Below are 18350 nucleotides of genomic sequence, written 5' to 3'. Positions count from 1 at the left end.
GCCCAGGCTTGTATTTGATTACCTTCTGTCAACAGCAACGCCGCTTTTCCGGCCTTGAACTACATTTCCCTTAAGGCTTTGCTGGTCAGCACCCTGTCCCACACGAACTTGGCTGCCACTTCCAGTGATTATGGGGCTCTCAGGGTGAGTCGTCCTGCTTTAGAAGAAAATCAGCTCAAGCCTGGTGGGAGGTTTGGAGCAGGGACTACGTCTTTGAAGCTCCCCCAGGCGCAGTGTCAAACGGCCAAACTCAGGCTCTGAGGTACGAGGACGCCATCTTAGCTGTCTCTGGTCTGGCTCTGGACTACGTTTCCCAGAGGCCACAGTGGCTCGACGTTACGTCTTTCTTGACGTCGTGGCGAGATCGTTAGCTCCACAGGGACCCGGACGCGACCAAGGGGAGGCAGAAGGTGAGGGGTCTGGGAGTCCGGGGCGGGGACGGGGCGTGTCCAGAGCCTCCGGTCTGTGAGCGCTGGCGGGAGCCGGCTGAGGATGCCGGGTTGTGAATGAGTCTTTGTGGCTGCGTGACCAGGTGTGGGTGACTGAGTGTGCGGTTGTGGCCGCCTGGCTCCAGGGCGTAAGTCTGGTTGTGTTTGTGTAACCATGTGTGATACTGTGTGTTGGGGTGTGGGGTCCTTGCTACTGTGGGTGATAACTGCTTGTGTCTCTGTTGTGTATGTGTGACTGTACGCCTTGTTCTTGGGGGTGCGGGTGTCTGTGCGGTTATGATTCCATGTCTCCAAGGTGAGCGTATGGTTTGGGTTGCACAATATTATAGCCACGTGTATTGTGTGCAGTTGTGTGTCTGTGACTGTGTGGTGACGATGCGTGTGTATCCCTCTTGTGTCCCGTGGAGTGTGTCTGTGAAACGGTGGCTGTGTGTGGTGCTGTGTTTGTAAGTGTAACGTGTCTTTCTTTGCCTGTGTGAGTGTGACTGCCTCAGAGTCAATGTTCAATTATGACTGGTTGGTGTTGGGTGGTGGGCTGGAGTGCCAGTGATTATGTGTGTCCCCCAAGTGGGTATGTGATTGTGATTGTGTGAGACAGTTGTGGGTATTGGTTTGGAAAGGCTGTGATTATATGAGAGTAACTTTGCGTGTCATCGTGGTGAGTAAAATTGAGTAACTGTGTATGTCTTTTTAGTGGGTGTGAGATTGTGACTGTGTATAAGGGCCTGGAGGTGTCTGTGATTGTGTGGTTGTGTCCTTCTGTGTTTCAAGAGTGGATGTGTGGTTGTGTTTGTGTGACACTGACCATTTGTGTCCCACCAAGTGTGCTGATGTGAGGTGCCTGTGACTCCAGTATACTGACCTTTGCAGAACCTGTGAAGTTAGAACAGACTGTGGCCCTGGACAGTGATAGCCTCAACCTTTACCTGTGACACTGGGATTGGACATGATGTCCAGTCTTCTCTGACTTCTGTCTCCTGTGTGGAGATCAAAATGTTCTGCTTACTCACAATTCCTTTTTTTAAAAGTCTTCTCCAAGAAGATGTTGAGAGGAAAAGGAAAGAATTGCTATTGAACATCGAAAAGTTAAGCCCAAGATGCATCAGTTTTTCTTCTTTCCCTGAGACCCTTCTTGTTTTTCAGGATGTGCTTTTCTTTTCTTTTTCTGAAACTTCTTGCCTAACTTCTCCTCCCCCAAAGGACCTGGTCTCCAGTATATTGCCATTGGAGTAAATTATTGAGAGCCCTTTAGGTGAACTGAAAGGTCCATATACCCCTTGCTTCCTGCACACCTAATGTTCATTAAAATTTTTTTAACTTTTCGGGGCACCTGGGTGGCTCAGTTGGTTAAACGACTGCCTTCGGCTCAGGTCATGATCCTGGAGTCTGGGATCGAGTCCCTCATCGGGCTCCCTGCTCAGCAGGGAGTCTGCTTCTCCCTCTGACCCTCTCCCCCTCGTGCTCTCTCTCTCTATCTCATTCTCTCTCTCAAATAAATAAAATCTTTTTTTAAAAAAAAGATTATTTTGGGCGCCTGGGTGGCTCAGTGGGTTGAGCGACTGCCTTTGGCTCAGGTCATGATCCCAGAGTCCTGGGATCAAGTCCCACATCAGGCTCCCAGCTCAGCAGGGAGCCTGCTTCTCCCTCTGACCTCTCCCCTCTCATGCTGTTTCTCTCTCTCTCTCAAATAAATAAATAAATAAAATCTTAAAAAAAAAAAAAAAGAGCCTTTAAAAAAAAAGATTTTTTTTAACTTTTCATTTTGAATTAGTTTTAGACTTAAAACTCTTGCAAAAATAGAATTCCCATATACTTTTTTTTTAAGATTTTATTTTTAAGTAATCTCTATACCCAGCATGGGCCTCGAACTCACAAACCCAGAATCAAGAGTTGCACACTCCACTGACTGAGCCAGCCAAACACCCCAGAATTCCCATATATTCTTAACCTGTTTCCCCATTTTACCATTTTATGGTTATGTTTCCATTTTACATAATCACAGTACATGATCAAAACCAGGAGATTAACATTGATACACTACTACTAACTAATCTACAAACTTTATTCAGATTTCATCAATGTCCCTTAGTGTCCTTTTTCTGCACGAGGATCCAATCCAGGATCATATGTTGCAGTTAGTAAGTCTTCTTAGTCTTCTTTGATCTGGCACGGTTCCCCGGTCTTTATTTGTCTTACTTGACCTTGACACTTGTAAAGAGTACTGGCCATTTATTTTGTAAATTCTGCATTGTAGAATGTTCCCCAATTTGAGGTTGTCTGATGCTTCCTTGTGATTAAATTCAGAGTATGCTTTTGGGACAAGAATATGCCAAAAGTGATGTGTTCTTCTCAGTACATCATATCAGGAAACAAGAGGTCAATTTGCCTCATTATTAGTGGTAACTTTAATCACTTGGTTAAAGTGGTGTCTGTCCAATTTCTCCACTGCAAAGTCACTATTTTTCCCATTGTAATTAACATGTGTCTTGTGCAGAAATACCTTAAGCTTCTCATCTTACTTCCACCTGCAAATCTTAACATTCATTGATAATTTTTGCCTGAAAATGTTATTACAGGCTATTTGCCAAATGGTGATTTTTAAATTTCCATCCTTCCTTCTACATTTATTAAATAGGATCCTACTGTTAGGAGATTTTCCTTCTCCCCCACTTATTTACTAAATTATGTATATATAAATTGGATTGTTTTTTATTTTATTTTTTTTAGTTCTGTAGGTTACAATTCATTACTGTCACTATGTCTTTGCTCAGATTACCCCAGATTTGGCCATTGGGAACTCCTTTAAGTTGACTCCTGTATACTTTCAATGTGTCCCCTTTATTATTTTTTTTAGTACTGCCATATTTTCTGGCACCATGAGATGTTCCAAGCTGATATTGTACTTTTGTTACCCAAAACTGGGTTTATCTCTTGATGGGTGTCGATCAAAAAGACAAAACCAGGGGCACCTGGGTGGCTCAGTCGTTAAGCGTCTGCCTTCGGCTCAGGTCATGATCCCAGAGTCCTGGGATCGAGCCCCGCATCAGGCTCCCTGCTCCGCGGGAAGCCTGCTTCTCCCTCTCCCACTCCCCCTGCTTGTGTTCCTGCTCTCGCTATCTCTCTGTCAAATAAATAAATAAAATCTTAAAAAAAAAAAAAAGAAACCAAGATTAGATATACTCATTGCTTCTAGGTACTCTCAGCTATGAAGTATATATATCTGTACACACACACACGAATCCATATCTATCTGTATGAGTATACGGATAATCCATTGCTTCATATGCTATCTCTAATTCCAGTTTAACACCAGGGGGTTTATTCCAGCCTTCTCCATTTCCTTTTATTTTTTGGTAACTCCTTTCTCTGACAATGAAAAAGTTGACTCTTGGGATGCCTGGGTGGCTAAGCGTCTGCCTTCAGGTCATGATCCCGAGGGCCTGGCATCGGTCTGCGTGGGGCTCCCTGCTCAGCAGGGAGCCTGCTTCTCCCTCTCCCTCTGCCCTTCCCCGATGTCTCTCTCTCAAATAAATAAATGAAATCTTTAAAAAAAAAAAAAGTTGACTCTTATTAACCACAATATATTTATTTATCTATTTGCTCAGTCCTAAGTAGAAAGTAGTTTAAGAATTGCTGACCTAAAATAAGACGAAATCAGAGAGGGAGACAAACCATAAGAGACTCTTAACTATAGGAAACAAACAAACAGAGGGTTGCTAAGTGGGTGGGGGGTTGGGGTAACTGGGTGATGGGCATTAAGGAGAGCGCTTGATGTAATGAGTCCTGGGTGTTATATGCAACTAATGAATCACTAAACTCCACTTCTGAAACTAATAATACACTATATGTTAATTGATTTTAAATTAAAAAAAAAAAGAATTGCCAGCCTACACTCCCATACCTCATACAGTTATTTTTATTTTTAGTCTTAGTGAAAATACAGTTTTCCTCACACCCTCCTATATGGTAATGTTACTCATTTGTAATATAGTTGGTTCATTTGTTACCATTTGTATTTTATTTTGGATTTACACACATACATCCTGGTTGATTTTAATTATTTTTTGAGTACAGGAAACATTTTTTTTTTTTAATGATTTTATTGATTTATTTGACAGAGAGAGACACAGCGAGAGAGGGAACACAAGCGGGGGGAGTGGGAGAGGGAGAAGCAGGCTCCCTGTTGAGCAGGGAGCCCGATGTGGGGCTCGATCCCAGGACCCCAGAACCATGACCTGAGCCGAAGGCAGACGCTTAACAACTGAGCCACCCAGGCACCCCCAGGAAACATTTCTATGTTTCTAAAAGCCTTAATTATTTTTTTTAAAGATTGATTGATTTGAGAAGAGAGAGCACATACACGTGGTGGGGTGGGAGGGGCAGAGGGAAAGGGAGAGAGAGAAACCCAAGTAGACTCCATGCTCTCAGGGCTTGATCTCATAACCCTGAGATCACAACCTGAGCTGAAACCAAGAGTCAGATGCTTAACCAACTGTGCCGCCCAGGCACCCCTAAAGGCCATAATTAGACAAAAGATCTACCCAATCACTCCTCCACCATTCCTTCTCTCCCAATTCTATTACCCCATCCTTTCCACACTGTTCCCACTCATTGTAGGTAACCAATTTCATTAGTTTGTTGGGGTTTTTTTATGTTTGAATATACATTAAAATATACAGAAAATTTTAACATACATAAAATTGGCCACTCTATTTTTAAATGTACCATTCAGTGACATTGAGTACATTTACATTGTTGTGCAGCCGTCACCATCATCCATACCAAAACTTTTTTCATCTTCCAAAACTAAAACTTTGCTCCCATTAGACAATAACTCCCCATTTCCCTTCCCTCTAGCTTCCACCTTTTGGCTATTGTGGATAATAGTGCTACGAACATTGGTTAACAAATATCTGTTCAAATTCCTGCTTTCTCTTCTTGGGGGCATATACCCAGAAGTGGAATTGCTGGGTCACATAGTAATTCTATGTTTAATTTTTTGAGGAATCACCATACCATTTTCCACAGATGCTAAACCATTTTACTTTCCAACCAGTAAAGCACAAAGATTCCAGTTTCTCCACATCCTTGCCAACACTTGTTACACACATATATATATACACAAATATTTATATTTTAAAATATTTTTATGATAGCTATCCTAATGAGTATAAAATGGTATCTCGTGAATTTTTTTAAGTTTATTTATTTTTTTTAGTAATCTCTGTACCCCACATGGGGCTCAAACTCCCAACCCTGAGATCAGAGTTACATGCTCTGTCCACTGAGCCAGCCAGGCACCCCTCATTGTGTTTTGATGTGCATTTCCCTAATGATTACTGATGTTGGGATCTTTTCATGTACTTTTTGGCCATTTGAATATCTTTGAGAAATGTCCTTTGCCCATTTTTTAATTGGGTTGTTTTTTGTTGCTGAGTTGTAAGAGTTTTTTATGTATTATAAGTATCAATCCCTTATTAGATACAAATAACAAATATTTGTTCCCGGTTCATGGATTGTCTTTTTAGTCTGTTGATAGTGTCCTTTAACGCACAAGTTTTTAAATTTTTTTAAAAGATTTTATTTATTTATTAGAGAGTGAGAGACAGAGAGAGAACATGAGCAGGAGAGAGAGGCAGAGGGAGAAGCAGACTCCCTGCTGAGCTGGGAGCCCAACGTGGGGCTCAATCCCAGGACCCTGGGATCATGATCTGAGCTGAAAGCAGACCCTTAACCATCTGAGCCACCCAGGTGTCCCCGAGTTTTTTAATTTTAATAAAGTCCACAACATTCCTATTTTTTCTTTTGTTACCTTTGCTTTCTTTGTCATATCCGTGAAATCATTAGATTAATTAAATCCAATATTGTGAAAAATTTCCCCTAGGGTTTCTTCTAAGAGTTTTATAGTTTTAGCTCTTATGTTTGGATCTATGATACGTTTTGAGTTAATTTTTGTATATGGTATTAGGTAGGGGTCCATCTTCATTCTTTTGCATATGGATATCCAGTTTTCCTGACGCTATTTGTTGAAAAGACTGTCCTTTTCCCCATTAAATGGTCTTGTCTAGGGTGCCTGGGTGGCTCAGTTGGTTAAGCGACTGCCTTTGGCTCAGGTCATGATCCTGGAGTCCCAGGATTGAGTCCCACATCAGGCACCCTGCTCGGCAGGGAGTCTGCTTCTCCCTCTGACCCTCCTCCCTCTCATGCTCTCTCTCTATCATTCTCTCTCTCTCAATAAATAAATAAATAATAAATAAATAAATAAATGGTCTTGTCTATTCCTGTTGAAAAGTATTTGACCACATATGTGAGGGTTTCCATTCTATGCTATTGGTCTAGATATCTGACTTTATGGCAGTACCACACTGTTTTGATTACTATAGCTTTTTCTTTTTTTTAAGATTTTATTTATTTATTTGAGAGAGAGAGAGCACATGAGAGGGGGGAGGGTCAGAGGGAGAAGCAGACTCCCTGCAGAGCAGGGAGCCCAATGCGGGACTCGATCCCGGGACTCCAGGATCATGACCTGAGCCGAAGGCAGTCGCTTAACCAACTGAGCCACCCAGGCGCCCTTGATTACTGTAGTTTTGTAATAATTTTTGAAATCAGTGTTTTTTGTTCCAATGAACAGTGTTCAGTGTTCCAACTTTGTTCTTTTTCAAGACTGTTCCTTCAGATTCTGTGTGTATTTTAGAATGAATTTTTCTATTTCTACAAAAAAACATCATTGGGTTTTGATAAGGATTGCACTGAATCTGTATATCCCTTTAGGTAGTGTTGATATCTGTCTTGGTCAGCTGAGGCTGCTCAGAGTTATGGAGGCTGGAAGTCTGAGACCAGGGTGCCAGCATAGTTGGTTTCTAGTTAGGGCTCTCTTCCTGGCTTGCAGATGCCCACATTCTTGCTGTATCTTCACAGGAAAAGAGAGAGAGAGAAAGCAAGCTCTCTCTAGTGTCTCTTTTTATAGGGATACTAATAGGACTAATAGGACCCCCCACCTTACAAACTCATTTAATAACAATTACTTCCACCCTTAGAAACTCATTTGATCTTAATTACTTCCACAATGCTCCTGTCTTCAAATACAGTGACAGTAGGTGTTCGGGCTTCAACATAGGAATTTGTCTTCCAATCCTTGGGCACAGGATATCTTATCATTTATTTATGTCTTCTTCTGTTTCTTTCAGCAGTGTTTTGTAGTTTTCAATGTGTAAGTCATTTCCTTTCTTGGTTAAGTTTAGTCCGAAGTATTTTGTTCTTTTTTGATACTATCATAAGTGGAATTATTTTCTTAGTTTCCTTTTTTTCAGATTGTTCATTATTACTGTGTAGAAATGCAACTGATTTTTGTGAGTTGATTTTGTATCCTGCAACATTGCTGAATGTATCAGTTCTAACAGATGTGTGTGTGGGGGGGGGGAATCTCTAGGGTTTTCTACATGTACAATCATGTCATCTAAGAACAGAAATAACTTTACTTCTTCCTTTCCAATTTGGATGCCATTTACTTCTTTTTTCTTGCCTAAAGCTGCTCTGGCTAGGACTTCCAGTATGTTGATGAACATCTTTTCATATGCTTAAGGGCCATTTTTACATCTTTTTTGTGAATTATCTGTTCATATCTTTTTCCTATTTTTCTTTCAGTATTTTGTCTCAATGTTTAAGAATTCATTACATATGAGGGATATTAGTCCTTCACGGTGATGTATGGTGCATGTATTTTCTTTTAGTTTGTCAGTTGTCTTTTAACTTTGTTTATGGTGGAGTTTTGTTTTTTGTTTTTTTTGTCATTCAATTTTTTTTTTTAATGTTATGTAGTCAAATTTACCAATATTTTCTTTCATTACATCTGGACTTCGACTTTCTCAACCCCAGGATTAAAGAGGAATTTACCTGTGTTCTTTTCTAATACCTGTATGGTTTCATCTTTTTCCATTTAGATCTTTTTCCATTTAGATCTCTGATACATTTGGAGCTTAATTTTATATATGGTATGAGGAATGGATTTAATTTCATATTTTTCAAATGGCTACCCAGTTTTCCGAACACCATTTTTTAAAAACTTGTGATGCCATCAATCTCCATCATATACTAAATTTCCAAATATACTTGGTACTATTTCTAGGTCTTCTGTTCTGCTCCACTGGTCTATTCATCTATTTATGCACTACTACTGTTTTAATTATAGAGGCCTTGCAATATATTTTAATGTCTGGTACAGCCACATCCCAGAAGTCTGGATAGGATAGAAGTTTGTTGCGGTGGGGGTGATTGGGTGGCTCAGTCGGTTAAGCATCCAACCCAATTTTGGCTCAGGTCATGATCTCAGGGTTGTGAGATCGAAACCCCACACTGGCCTCTGCACTGGGAGTGCAGCCTGCTTAAGAGTCTCTCTCTCCTTCTCCCTTTGCCCCACCCCCACACTCCTCACTCTCTCTCTCAAAAAAAAAAAAAAAGTTTGTTGCAGTGACTAGATCTAATTTGATTTTGGGGCATTTTGGGTTTTGGGTAGTCTTAAATTTGCTTCAAGCCAAATTCTTATTGTGCTTTTGATAAATTATGAGAAATAAAAAAATATAGTTAGTAGTACTTGATGTTTGTGAGTTAGTCATTATAGCAGGGTTTTAAATAAGGTCTTAGTCCCCACTCTTAGACATCAGGGCTCTGCAGACTCCATGAAATTTTATTCACAATTTTTGCAGATGTTTATTCATTTAATTTTTTTCTTGGAAGAAGGTTTAACATTCCATAAGATTTTCAAAGAGATTCAAGACCCCTGAAAATTTAGAACTACAGGTCTAAAATCTAAGACAGTGATACCTGGTAATATCCTTTGAGATGCCCAAAATTTGCAGCCAACAATAGAGAAACCGAAGAGGAATGTTCCATCATCTATTACATTCATATGATGGAATATTATCCAGCTAATAAAAAATATGCTTACAAAGTGTTAATCAGAACAATGAAAAGGATGTCATAAACAAAATGATAAATTAAAAAGGGCTCAAATTTTGCAAAGACCCCACCTAAAAATCTGATCAGTGATTGAACAGAGAAGAAATTCACTGTATATCTGACACAATGCTTTCTGCTTTGCATACACTGCCTTATTAATTTGAACTGTCCTAAAAATTGGTCATTCACAGAATGTTTTTGATAATGAGGCTATATCAATGCACCAGGGAATATGCGTCAACATTTAAAAGACTGTTAGAGTACTTCTAGTTATTATTGGTTTTCAGTCACACTAATTTCCTTTTTTGTCCCTATTTGTGTCATAGATATTTTCTCAGTTGCTCATAATTTTCCTACTGCTAGGAAAATAAATACTAACTACCATTATGGTTATTTATTTTTAAATGGAAACAATATTGTTATGATTTTTATTATGAAAAACATAAACTTACTGTAAAAATAGAAACTTGCTAAAAATTCTTCATCCAGAAATATTCTTAATATTTTGATGGATATATTTCAAATATTTTTTCTGTGTGATTTTATAGAGGGGTATCACATATATATAAATTCTGTAACCTTCCTGCCTCATTTAATAATGCATTGACCATAGTACTGATGTATTTTTTTAAAGATTTTATTTATTCATTTGAGAGAGGAGAGGGGGAGAGAGCACGAGTGGTGGGGAGGGACAAAGGAAGAGGGAGAGAGAGACAGCAAACTCCCTGCTGAGCACTGAGCCAGTCACAGGGCTCAATCCTGGACGCTGAGATCACGACCTGAGCTGAAGTCAGATGCTTAACTGACTGAGCCACCCAGCCTCCCCAGTACTGTTGTATTTTAAAATCTCTATATAGTATTTCATTATCAAGATGTACCTTAATTTATTCATTTTATTGTCTATTTAAGAGTATTTATATTTCTATAATTCAGTTATGAGCTATTTTTGTGCATACCACTTCATATATTTTTATATTGAATTCCTTTGGAAATTAGACATTTACTAAGAATTTGCAAAGATGCGGGGCGCCTGGGTGTCTCAGTCGGTTAAGCGTCTGCCTTCGGCTCGGGTCATGATCCCAGGATCCTGGGATCGAGCCCTGCATCGGGCTCCCTGCTCCACGGGAAGCCTGCTTCTCCATCTCCCACTCCCCCTGCTTGTGTTCCTGCTCTTGCTATCTCTCTCTGTCAAATAAATAAATAAAATCTTTAAAAAAAGAGAGAGGGCGCCTGGGTGGCTCAGTTGGTTGGGCGGCTGCCTTCGGCTCAGGTCATGATCCTGGAGTCCCGGGATCGAGTCCCATGTCGGGCTCCCTGCTCGGCAGGGAGTCTGCCTCTCTCTCTGACCCTCCCCCCTCTCATGCTCTCTCTCATTCTCTCTCTCAAATAAATAAATAAAAAATCTTTAAAAAAATAAAAAAGAGAGAATTTGCAGAGATGCAAAATCCTAATCTAGAACTCAAGGAGACAAAATGCTATTTAAAAGTTATAGTCTTGAGGGGCACGTGGGTGGCTCAGTCGGTTGAGCATTTGCCTTTGGCTCAGGTCATGATCTTGGGGTCCTAGGATCAAGCCCTGCATCGGGCTCTGTGCCCAGCTGAGAGTCTGCTTGTCCCTCTCCCTCTCCTTCTGCCCCTCTCCCCACTCATGCTCTCTCTGTCTCTCAAATGAATAAATAAAATCTTTTTTAAAAGTTAAAAATAGGGGCGCCTGGGTGGCTCAGTTGTTAAGTGTCTGCCTTCGGCTCAGGTCATGATCCCAGGGTCCTGGGATCGAGCCCCGCATTGGGCTCTCTGCTCGGCGGGAAGCCTACTTCTTCCTCTCCCACTCCCCCTGCTTGTGTTCCGTTCCCTCTCTCACTGTGTCTCTCTATCTGTCAAATAAATAAATAAAATCTTAAAATAAATAAATAAATAAAAGTTAAAAATAGGGGCGCCTGGGTGGCTCAGTCGTTGAGCATCTGCCTTCGGCTCAGGTCATGGTCCCAGGGTCCTGGGATCAAGCCCTGCGTCAGGCTCCCTGCTCGGCGGGAAGCCTGCTTCTCCCTCCCCCACTCCTCCTGCTTGTGTTCCCTCTCTTGCTGTGTCTGTCTCTGTCAAATAAATAAATAAAATCTTTTTTAAAAAATAAGTTAAAAATAAATAAGATAAAATTTGTAGTCTTGGGGTACCTACATGGCCCAGTCAGTGAAGCATGTGATTCTCGACCTCAGGGTTGTGAGTTCGAGCCCCACGTTAGAGGATGAGATTATGTAAGGGAAAAAAAAATTTTTTAATGAAAGTTATAGTCTCTATTTACCCTTTTTTTTTTGAGAGAGAGAGGGAGAGAATCTTAAGCAGGCTCACTTAAGCCACCCAGGCACACCTGTATTTACTTTTTTTTTTCCTCCTGTATTTACTTTTAAAGTGCAAATGATGTAATAGGTGAGATAATACTAGTATACAAATGTTCAAAGTAAAGGATGATAAAGGGCACTATTTACCCTGATAGTATGCTATGAGAATTCATAAGAAGGAGATAACTTGTATGACCAGAGCAGTCATTGTCATGTCATGTCTAAGTCAAACTGATCTCATAAGAGCTCTGTGGAGGGAAATTAGTTTTCTTGAGTCCTATACAGGACTTGCAGTTTTCATTCTAATCATCAGAAATCCAAAGTGTGTCCAATTGGGCGAAATGAGTTTGTAGCTGTTTGGAGAATAGTGGGGCAAGTACAGAAACATAACAGATCCATCTGACAAGAAGAGCTAAAAGGAAGCACCACTTATACATAGGACATGACCCTAATGACTTTTCATTTTTTTCCAGGCACGACTACAGCACACATGAATATAGTTACCAAATCAAGAAGTTTGCAACTATTAGGAGCTGACAAAGCAAAAACAAAAGCCATTCTGTGAAAATATAACTGTTTTTAGAATATCCTAAGCTATTATTTCATGTTCAAGGGGATTGTTTTTAAAAAAAGTAAGTATTTTCTTTTTCATCTGCTATTTGGGAATAGCTTACATTTAACAGAACCTAAAAATCATTTAAAAATTGGGGCGCCCGGCTGGCTCAGTTGGGAGAGCACGCGACTCTTGATCTCAGGGCTGTGAGTTCGAGCCCCATCTTGGGTGTATAGATAACTTAAATAAATAAAACTTTTAAAAAAATGAAAAAAATTTAAAAATTAATACATAGTTACTGAAAAACATACACTTAAGTAAAACTAAGAACATTGAAGATCACAACCCAGAGATAACCAAAGTAATCTTTAAGGATAAAACTTCCTAGACATTTTTCATCTAATTTGTCTGTCTATATTGTCTGTATTGATATATCTTTATATTTTACAAATAGGATCACGTGATGCCCAGCTGTTTTGTAACCTGTTTTTTTTTTCATTTAATCATATCTTAAACATTTTTATGTTATTAAGTATTACATTACTAAATTTCTGAGTACTTAGAATTACTGTTCTGTAGAAATCTTTCATTTTTTTAACCTATCTGCTCTTGTCTTACTTAGAATACTGAATATTGCCTAAGAATGTATATATCTCTCCTTGTAATGATTTTGGTTGATGTTTATACCGGAAAAATGTATGTTTACATCCTTAAAATTCAGCACAATGTGAAAGATTTCACACAATGTGAAAAATCCCTTTGAGGTGTATAGAGTTGGAAATGAACCAGTTCTGTTCTATTATTTCTGAAGCTTCCTCTGACTTTTTAAAAAATTGTTCTTTCTCGCATCAACCACAGGCCAGAGTCTGAATTTTTATATAGTCAGAATATAGCTGAATTAGTATATTAGTTAGGACAGGCTGTTACGCTGTAGTAGCAAACAACCCCCAAATCTCAGTGGCTAACAGAATCACTTTTTATTAACTTGATCATGCTACACGTCTAATGTGCATGAGTGTAGGCAGGGTCCCAGACCAAAGCAGACTCCACCAATCTATAGCCGTACCATCTAACACATATACCCTTGGCCACCACATCAGGGAATACACTGGAGAATTGTGCAGTCTTGCCAGTGCCTCAGACTGAAGGGACACACATCACCTTAGCTCAGGTTCCATTGGCTAAAACCAGTTTATGGCCCTGCCTGACTGCAAAGGTCAGGAAAATGTCATCTATATGCCCCAAAGGAGAGGAAAACACGATAATGGTGAAACAGTAGTAATTCAGTTAATGTCTACCAGACTGGCTAAGACCCATTTCTTTTTCTGTGTGTAGGAAGTTGCTTCTGTAAATTAAGTGTGATTTCTTTTTGGAGCAAGGAGGATATCCTGGATTGAGGGCTGACAAGAGGTCTGTGCACAGGTGAGTGAGGAGACTAAGGAAAATGGAAGATTTTCATGTGAAAGCTCACTTTCTCTGTGCAAAGTCAGGAGCTTTAAGTTACTGTTTGAGAACAAGCCCCCCAAAGGCTCTAGAACAAATGGAGGAAATAAAGCTCCTTCAGCATGTAAGTTCCCCAAAGCACCTCACTGTCATTCATGAATCACTCCATTCATATTTCCTTTTATAATTAACCCCCCCAATGAAGAGGAAGGTATACATTCTATTACTTATGATTATAAAACATATGCTTAAGGGAAAACTTCAAAATATAGAGAAAAAAAGATTCTTTTCATAGATATACACCTAGAGACAAATGTTGAAAAATGTAATTGAAAATCCTTTCAGTCTATCTTATGTATACACATACATGCATATATAGAACATATGTATATTTTTCCTATAAAAATAGGATTACACTGGGGCGCCTGGGTGGCTCGGTCAGTTAAGCGGCTGCCTTCGGCTCAGATCATGATCCTGGGGTCCTGGGATCGAGCCCCACGTCCGGCTCCCTGCTCAGCGGAGAGCCTGCTTCTCTCTCTCCCTCTGCCTACTTGTGCTCTCTATCTCACTGTCAAATAAATAAATAAAATCTTTAAAAAAAAAATAGGATTACACTATACATACTGTTTCATTAGTTACCTTATCCGCCCACTGTTGTTTGACATCTTTTTTTTATTATCTTAATCACCATACATTACATCATTAGTTTTTGATGTAGTGTTCCATGATTCATTGTTTGCGTATAACACCCGGTGCTCCATGCAGAACGTGCCCTCTTTAATACCCATCACCAGGCTAACCCATCCTCCTCTGCCCCCTAGAACCCTCAGTTTCTTTCTCAGAGTCCATCATCTTTCATGGTTCGTCTCCCCCTCCGATTCCCCCCTTCATTCTTCCTCTCCTGCTATCTTCTTCTTTTTTTTTAATTTTTATTTTTTTTCCGTTGTTTGACATCTTAACATCAACAAATATATGTGTTGTTCATTTTATGGCAACAGTGTTTCCATCGTGTTCATATACTGTAATTTATTTATTTAACCAATCCTCCTTTTAAGTTCTCTCCAAGTTGTTTCCATGGTCAGCAGTGTCTCCATCGTGTAGCCCCCACACGTCTTTTGGATAGTCTCAGCTATGGAATTGCTTCATCGGAAAACATACCTGGTTTAATTTCTGCTAACATTGCCTTGTTGGACGTTTGCAAAACTACAGCCCACTGTGTGTGTGATGTGTAGTAGTAATCTCAAGTACTAAAGCCTAAAACAGAACTCATAATTGGTTTATTGACAACTTCGTACTTCCAGTTACTCAAGCCAAACAGCTTAGTGTCATCATGGCTTCTTTTTTTTTTTTTAATTTGCTTTTATACCTAAAATCAGCAAATCCTGCCAGCTCTCCCTTCAGAGAATATTTAATCTGGTCAGTTATCACCACCACCCTAGTACAAGCCCCCCTCACTCCTTGCCTGGATTATTGCAGTAACCTTCCACTTGTCTCCCTGCTTCCTCCCTTGTCTTCTTAGTTCACTTTCTGTGAGTGATCCTTTTCAGTGTAAATCAGATTATGCCATTCCTTGTCTTAAAACATTTTAGTGACTTCCTGTCTTACTCAAGAGTAAAAAACCAAAGTTCTTACAGTGGCGCACAAGCCCCATGTGATCCATCTTCCAGCTACGTCGGCTCACCCAAATGAGCTTCTGACCCTCTTTCTTTTGCACACTCCATTCCAGCCACCCTAGTCTTCTTTATTAATCAAAGAAAGCCTGCTTCTGCCTGGAGGCCTTTGCAATTGCTGTTCCCCATACTAGGAATGCACTCCTCTTAGATATCTGCATTTTTCACTCTATTCAGTCTGTGCTTACATATCACCTTCTCAATGAAAAGCCTTCTTCGGCCACCTTCATTCCCCCGAAGCTCCCTACTTAATTTTTCTCCGCAGGACTTTGGCCATCTGACATAAAAATTGGAATATCAGTGTCAGTATATCAGTATTTGTTATTGTCTCTTTCCATTAGAATGTGAGATCCACTGGATTTATTATCTTCCTCACACCTAGAACCATGCCAATTGAGGTAGGAGCTCAGTAAATCTGAAAGAATTTTTGACTCCTCTCTCTTTCTTTTTTTTTTTTTTAATGTTTTATTTATTCATGAGAGTCAGAGAGAGAGATAGAGAGAGGCAGCGGCAGAGGGAGAATCAGGCTCCCCGCTGAGCAGGGAGCCCGACGCGGGACTCGATCCCAGGACTCTGGGATCGTGACCTGAGCCGAAGGCAGACGCTTAACCATCTGAGCCACCCAGGCACCCCTCCTCTCTCTTTCTTTGCCTCCATATCTGATCAGGTGCCAGAGCCTGTGGATTTTACTTCTCTTCATCTTGAAATTATACACTTCCTCCTTATTTCCACTCTAATTATCCTGGGTCAGGTTTTTTGCTTGCAAAAAAGTATAAGCACCTTTCAATTGATCTCTCTGACTCCAATTTTGCTTCTCTCCAATAAAAGAATCTGGCCATATTGGCCCTATAACTTCCCTCTGTAAATTCTTCAGTGGCCTTCCATTCCTTACTGGGTGAAAAACAAACGTTTATATTTAAGTTAGTATTCATTGGGCCCTTCTCCAGACACCGTGGCAAGTGCCAGTCACAGTCATGATGAGACCTGGTCTTCGCCCTCATTATTATCTTATTTCATTCATTCGCCTTCATTTTCCAACCCCTGATATCACCTCCAGCATTATCTTCCTCTAGATTCTAGAACTAATTAAATTTAAATTTAATTTAAAATTCAGGAAAAAAATCGTACTAGGCACTTTTTAATTGCCTAGTGCATGTGGCTGATGGCTACATTATTGATGGTGCAGATACAGAGATTTCCATTATCGCAGAAAGATTTGTTGGACAGCACTGGTCTAGACCTTTCCCCAAACTGTACCAGTCGTTCCAAATTATTCTCTCCTCCACAAACACACCATATACTTTTGGTCCACTGTTTTTGTCACTGCTCTTCATCGATCAGAACACTCTTCTGTACCTTTTCTGCCTAATAAAACAATCTGATCTTTAAGTCCCAGTTCATATTCTTCAACTTATAGGGCATTTTCCTTGACACCACTGCCATTGAGTAAGTTCGTCGTCCTTCTGACCCACCCACCCAAAAACCACAGGAAGCTTCTTGCACCTCTGAGTAGAACCAGCCTTACCACCCTTCTTAAAACCCCTGAGTTCTCATTACTCTGAGGCGATTTTCCACAGAACTCCAGCCTTAGCAAACACCAGCCAGTGAGGAAGTGATGTTCTGCAGGAAAGGAGGAGGGGAGGCTTAGATTGAAAATTAGGAGTGCTGGCCCAAGAGGCTTCTAGAAATTGAGTTCCCATTCAAGTCAATACTCTGGAGGGGCGCCTAGGTGGCTCAGTTGGTTAAGCGACTGCCTTCAGCTCAGGTCATGATCCTGGAGTCCCAGGATCGAGTCCCGCATCGGGCTCCCTGCTCGGCAGGGAGTCTGCTTCTCCCTCTGACCCTCCCCCATCTCGTGCTCTCTCTCTGTCTCATTCTCTCTCTCAAATAAATAAATAAAATCTTAAAAAAAAAAAATACTCTGGGTATGCAGATATGCTTGTAAGATACCTATTTACTGTGATTTTCTTGCTCCTGTCTGGTGAGTCCAGCCAGGGTTGGAGTCTCTGATGAAGCCTCTGGTGTAGGTGGTATTCCTTTCTGGACTTAGAAGAAGGAAGTAGGGGCACCTGGGTGGCTCAGTCAATTGAGCATCTGCCTTCAGCTCAGGTCATGTCATGATCCCAGGGTCCTAGGATCCAGTCCCACATTGGGCTCCCTGCTCAGCAGGGAGTCTGCTTCTCCTTCTGCCCCTGCTGCTCCCCCTGCTTGTGCACTGTCTCTCTCTCTGTGTCAAATAATAAAATCTTAAAAAAAAAAAAAAAAGGAGGAAGTAGATTCAGGGAAGTACCCGGGAGGTTTTGCCTGTTGAGCCCAGAGTAGCTGGAAGACTTTGTTTAGGGATATCTTTTTCTCAGGGTTTGACCTCCACAGGTATGCTATGCTGCTGTGCTCCTAGCCTGTGGGTACTGTCCTCAGCCTTAGCGGGTAAAGTGAGCAAGTCTGAGTTTTGATCGTCCTTGCAGCAGTTGCAGAGGAAGATCAGCTTGGAATAGGTGGGAGCCATCTAGGCCCCATATAGAGTATAAATTAGCATCAGCAAGTTGGAGAACTGTTCAGGCTGGAATCCCTACTGCCGAGGCGGTTAGATTCTATGTGAGTGCTGGAACCTATCTTTGCTGACTATCTTTTAGTTTCCCTAGAGTTGCAGAAGGGGCTGGGTTTTGTTAACTCTTTAGTTATTGATATGAGTGTTGGGTGGTGGGACAAGGGGGAGGGCAAGGGAAGCAAAGCAGGGACATTGGGTACAGTTATTTTAAGGTCCTCTATTTAGGAGTGCTCAGGCAAGCTCAGTTTATGAGAGATTTCCCCTTTTTCCCCCCTACTCTGCTTTTTTAGGACTCTGCATTTGTCCAAGAGAAGAATCTAAAGAAATCAGAGCAGCTCAGGTAGTTCTAAAAGCCATGGCACAGGTAAGTTGAATTTCCTCTATACTTGAAATAATC

General features: G+C 40.7%; 1 protein-coding gene across 7 annotated transcripts in view; it reads left to right on the top strand.

The window, feature by feature from the left end:
- Positions 1–3: 3 nt before the first annotated feature.
- Positions 4–18350, top strand: part of ZNF565 (zinc finger protein 565) — a 35717-nt gene continuing 17370 nt past the window's right edge. For 4 of the 7 annotated variants that reach the window (XM_045891394.3, XM_064581394.1, XM_064581393.1 and 1 more), the window contains exons 1-4: positions 4–410; positions 12213–12371; positions 13628–13714; positions 18244–18317. In XM_045891394.3, coding sequence (XP_045747350.1) covers positions 18309–18317 — 9 coding nt within the window. In that variant the 5' untranslated portion in view covers positions 4–410; positions 12213–12371; positions 13628–13714; positions 18244–18308. The remainder of the gene's footprint in view (positions 411–12212; positions 12372–13627; positions 13715–18243; positions 18318–18350) is intronic. The other 3 variants (XM_064581395.1, XM_045891395.3, XM_064581396.1) reach the window with 3 other exon arrangements.

Source organism: Mirounga angustirostris, unplaced genomic scaffold (assembly GCF_029215605.1).
Source record: "Mirounga angustirostris isolate CCGP_5_RB_7025 unplaced genomic scaffold, mMirAng1.0.hap1 SCAF_16, whole genome shotgun sequence".
Lineage (NCBI taxonomy): Eukaryota > Metazoa > Chordata > Mammalia > Carnivora > Phocidae > Mirounga > Mirounga angustirostris.
The sequence above is the reverse complement of the archived record's forward strand: the minus strand, read 5'-3'. Positions and strand labels throughout refer to the sequence as shown.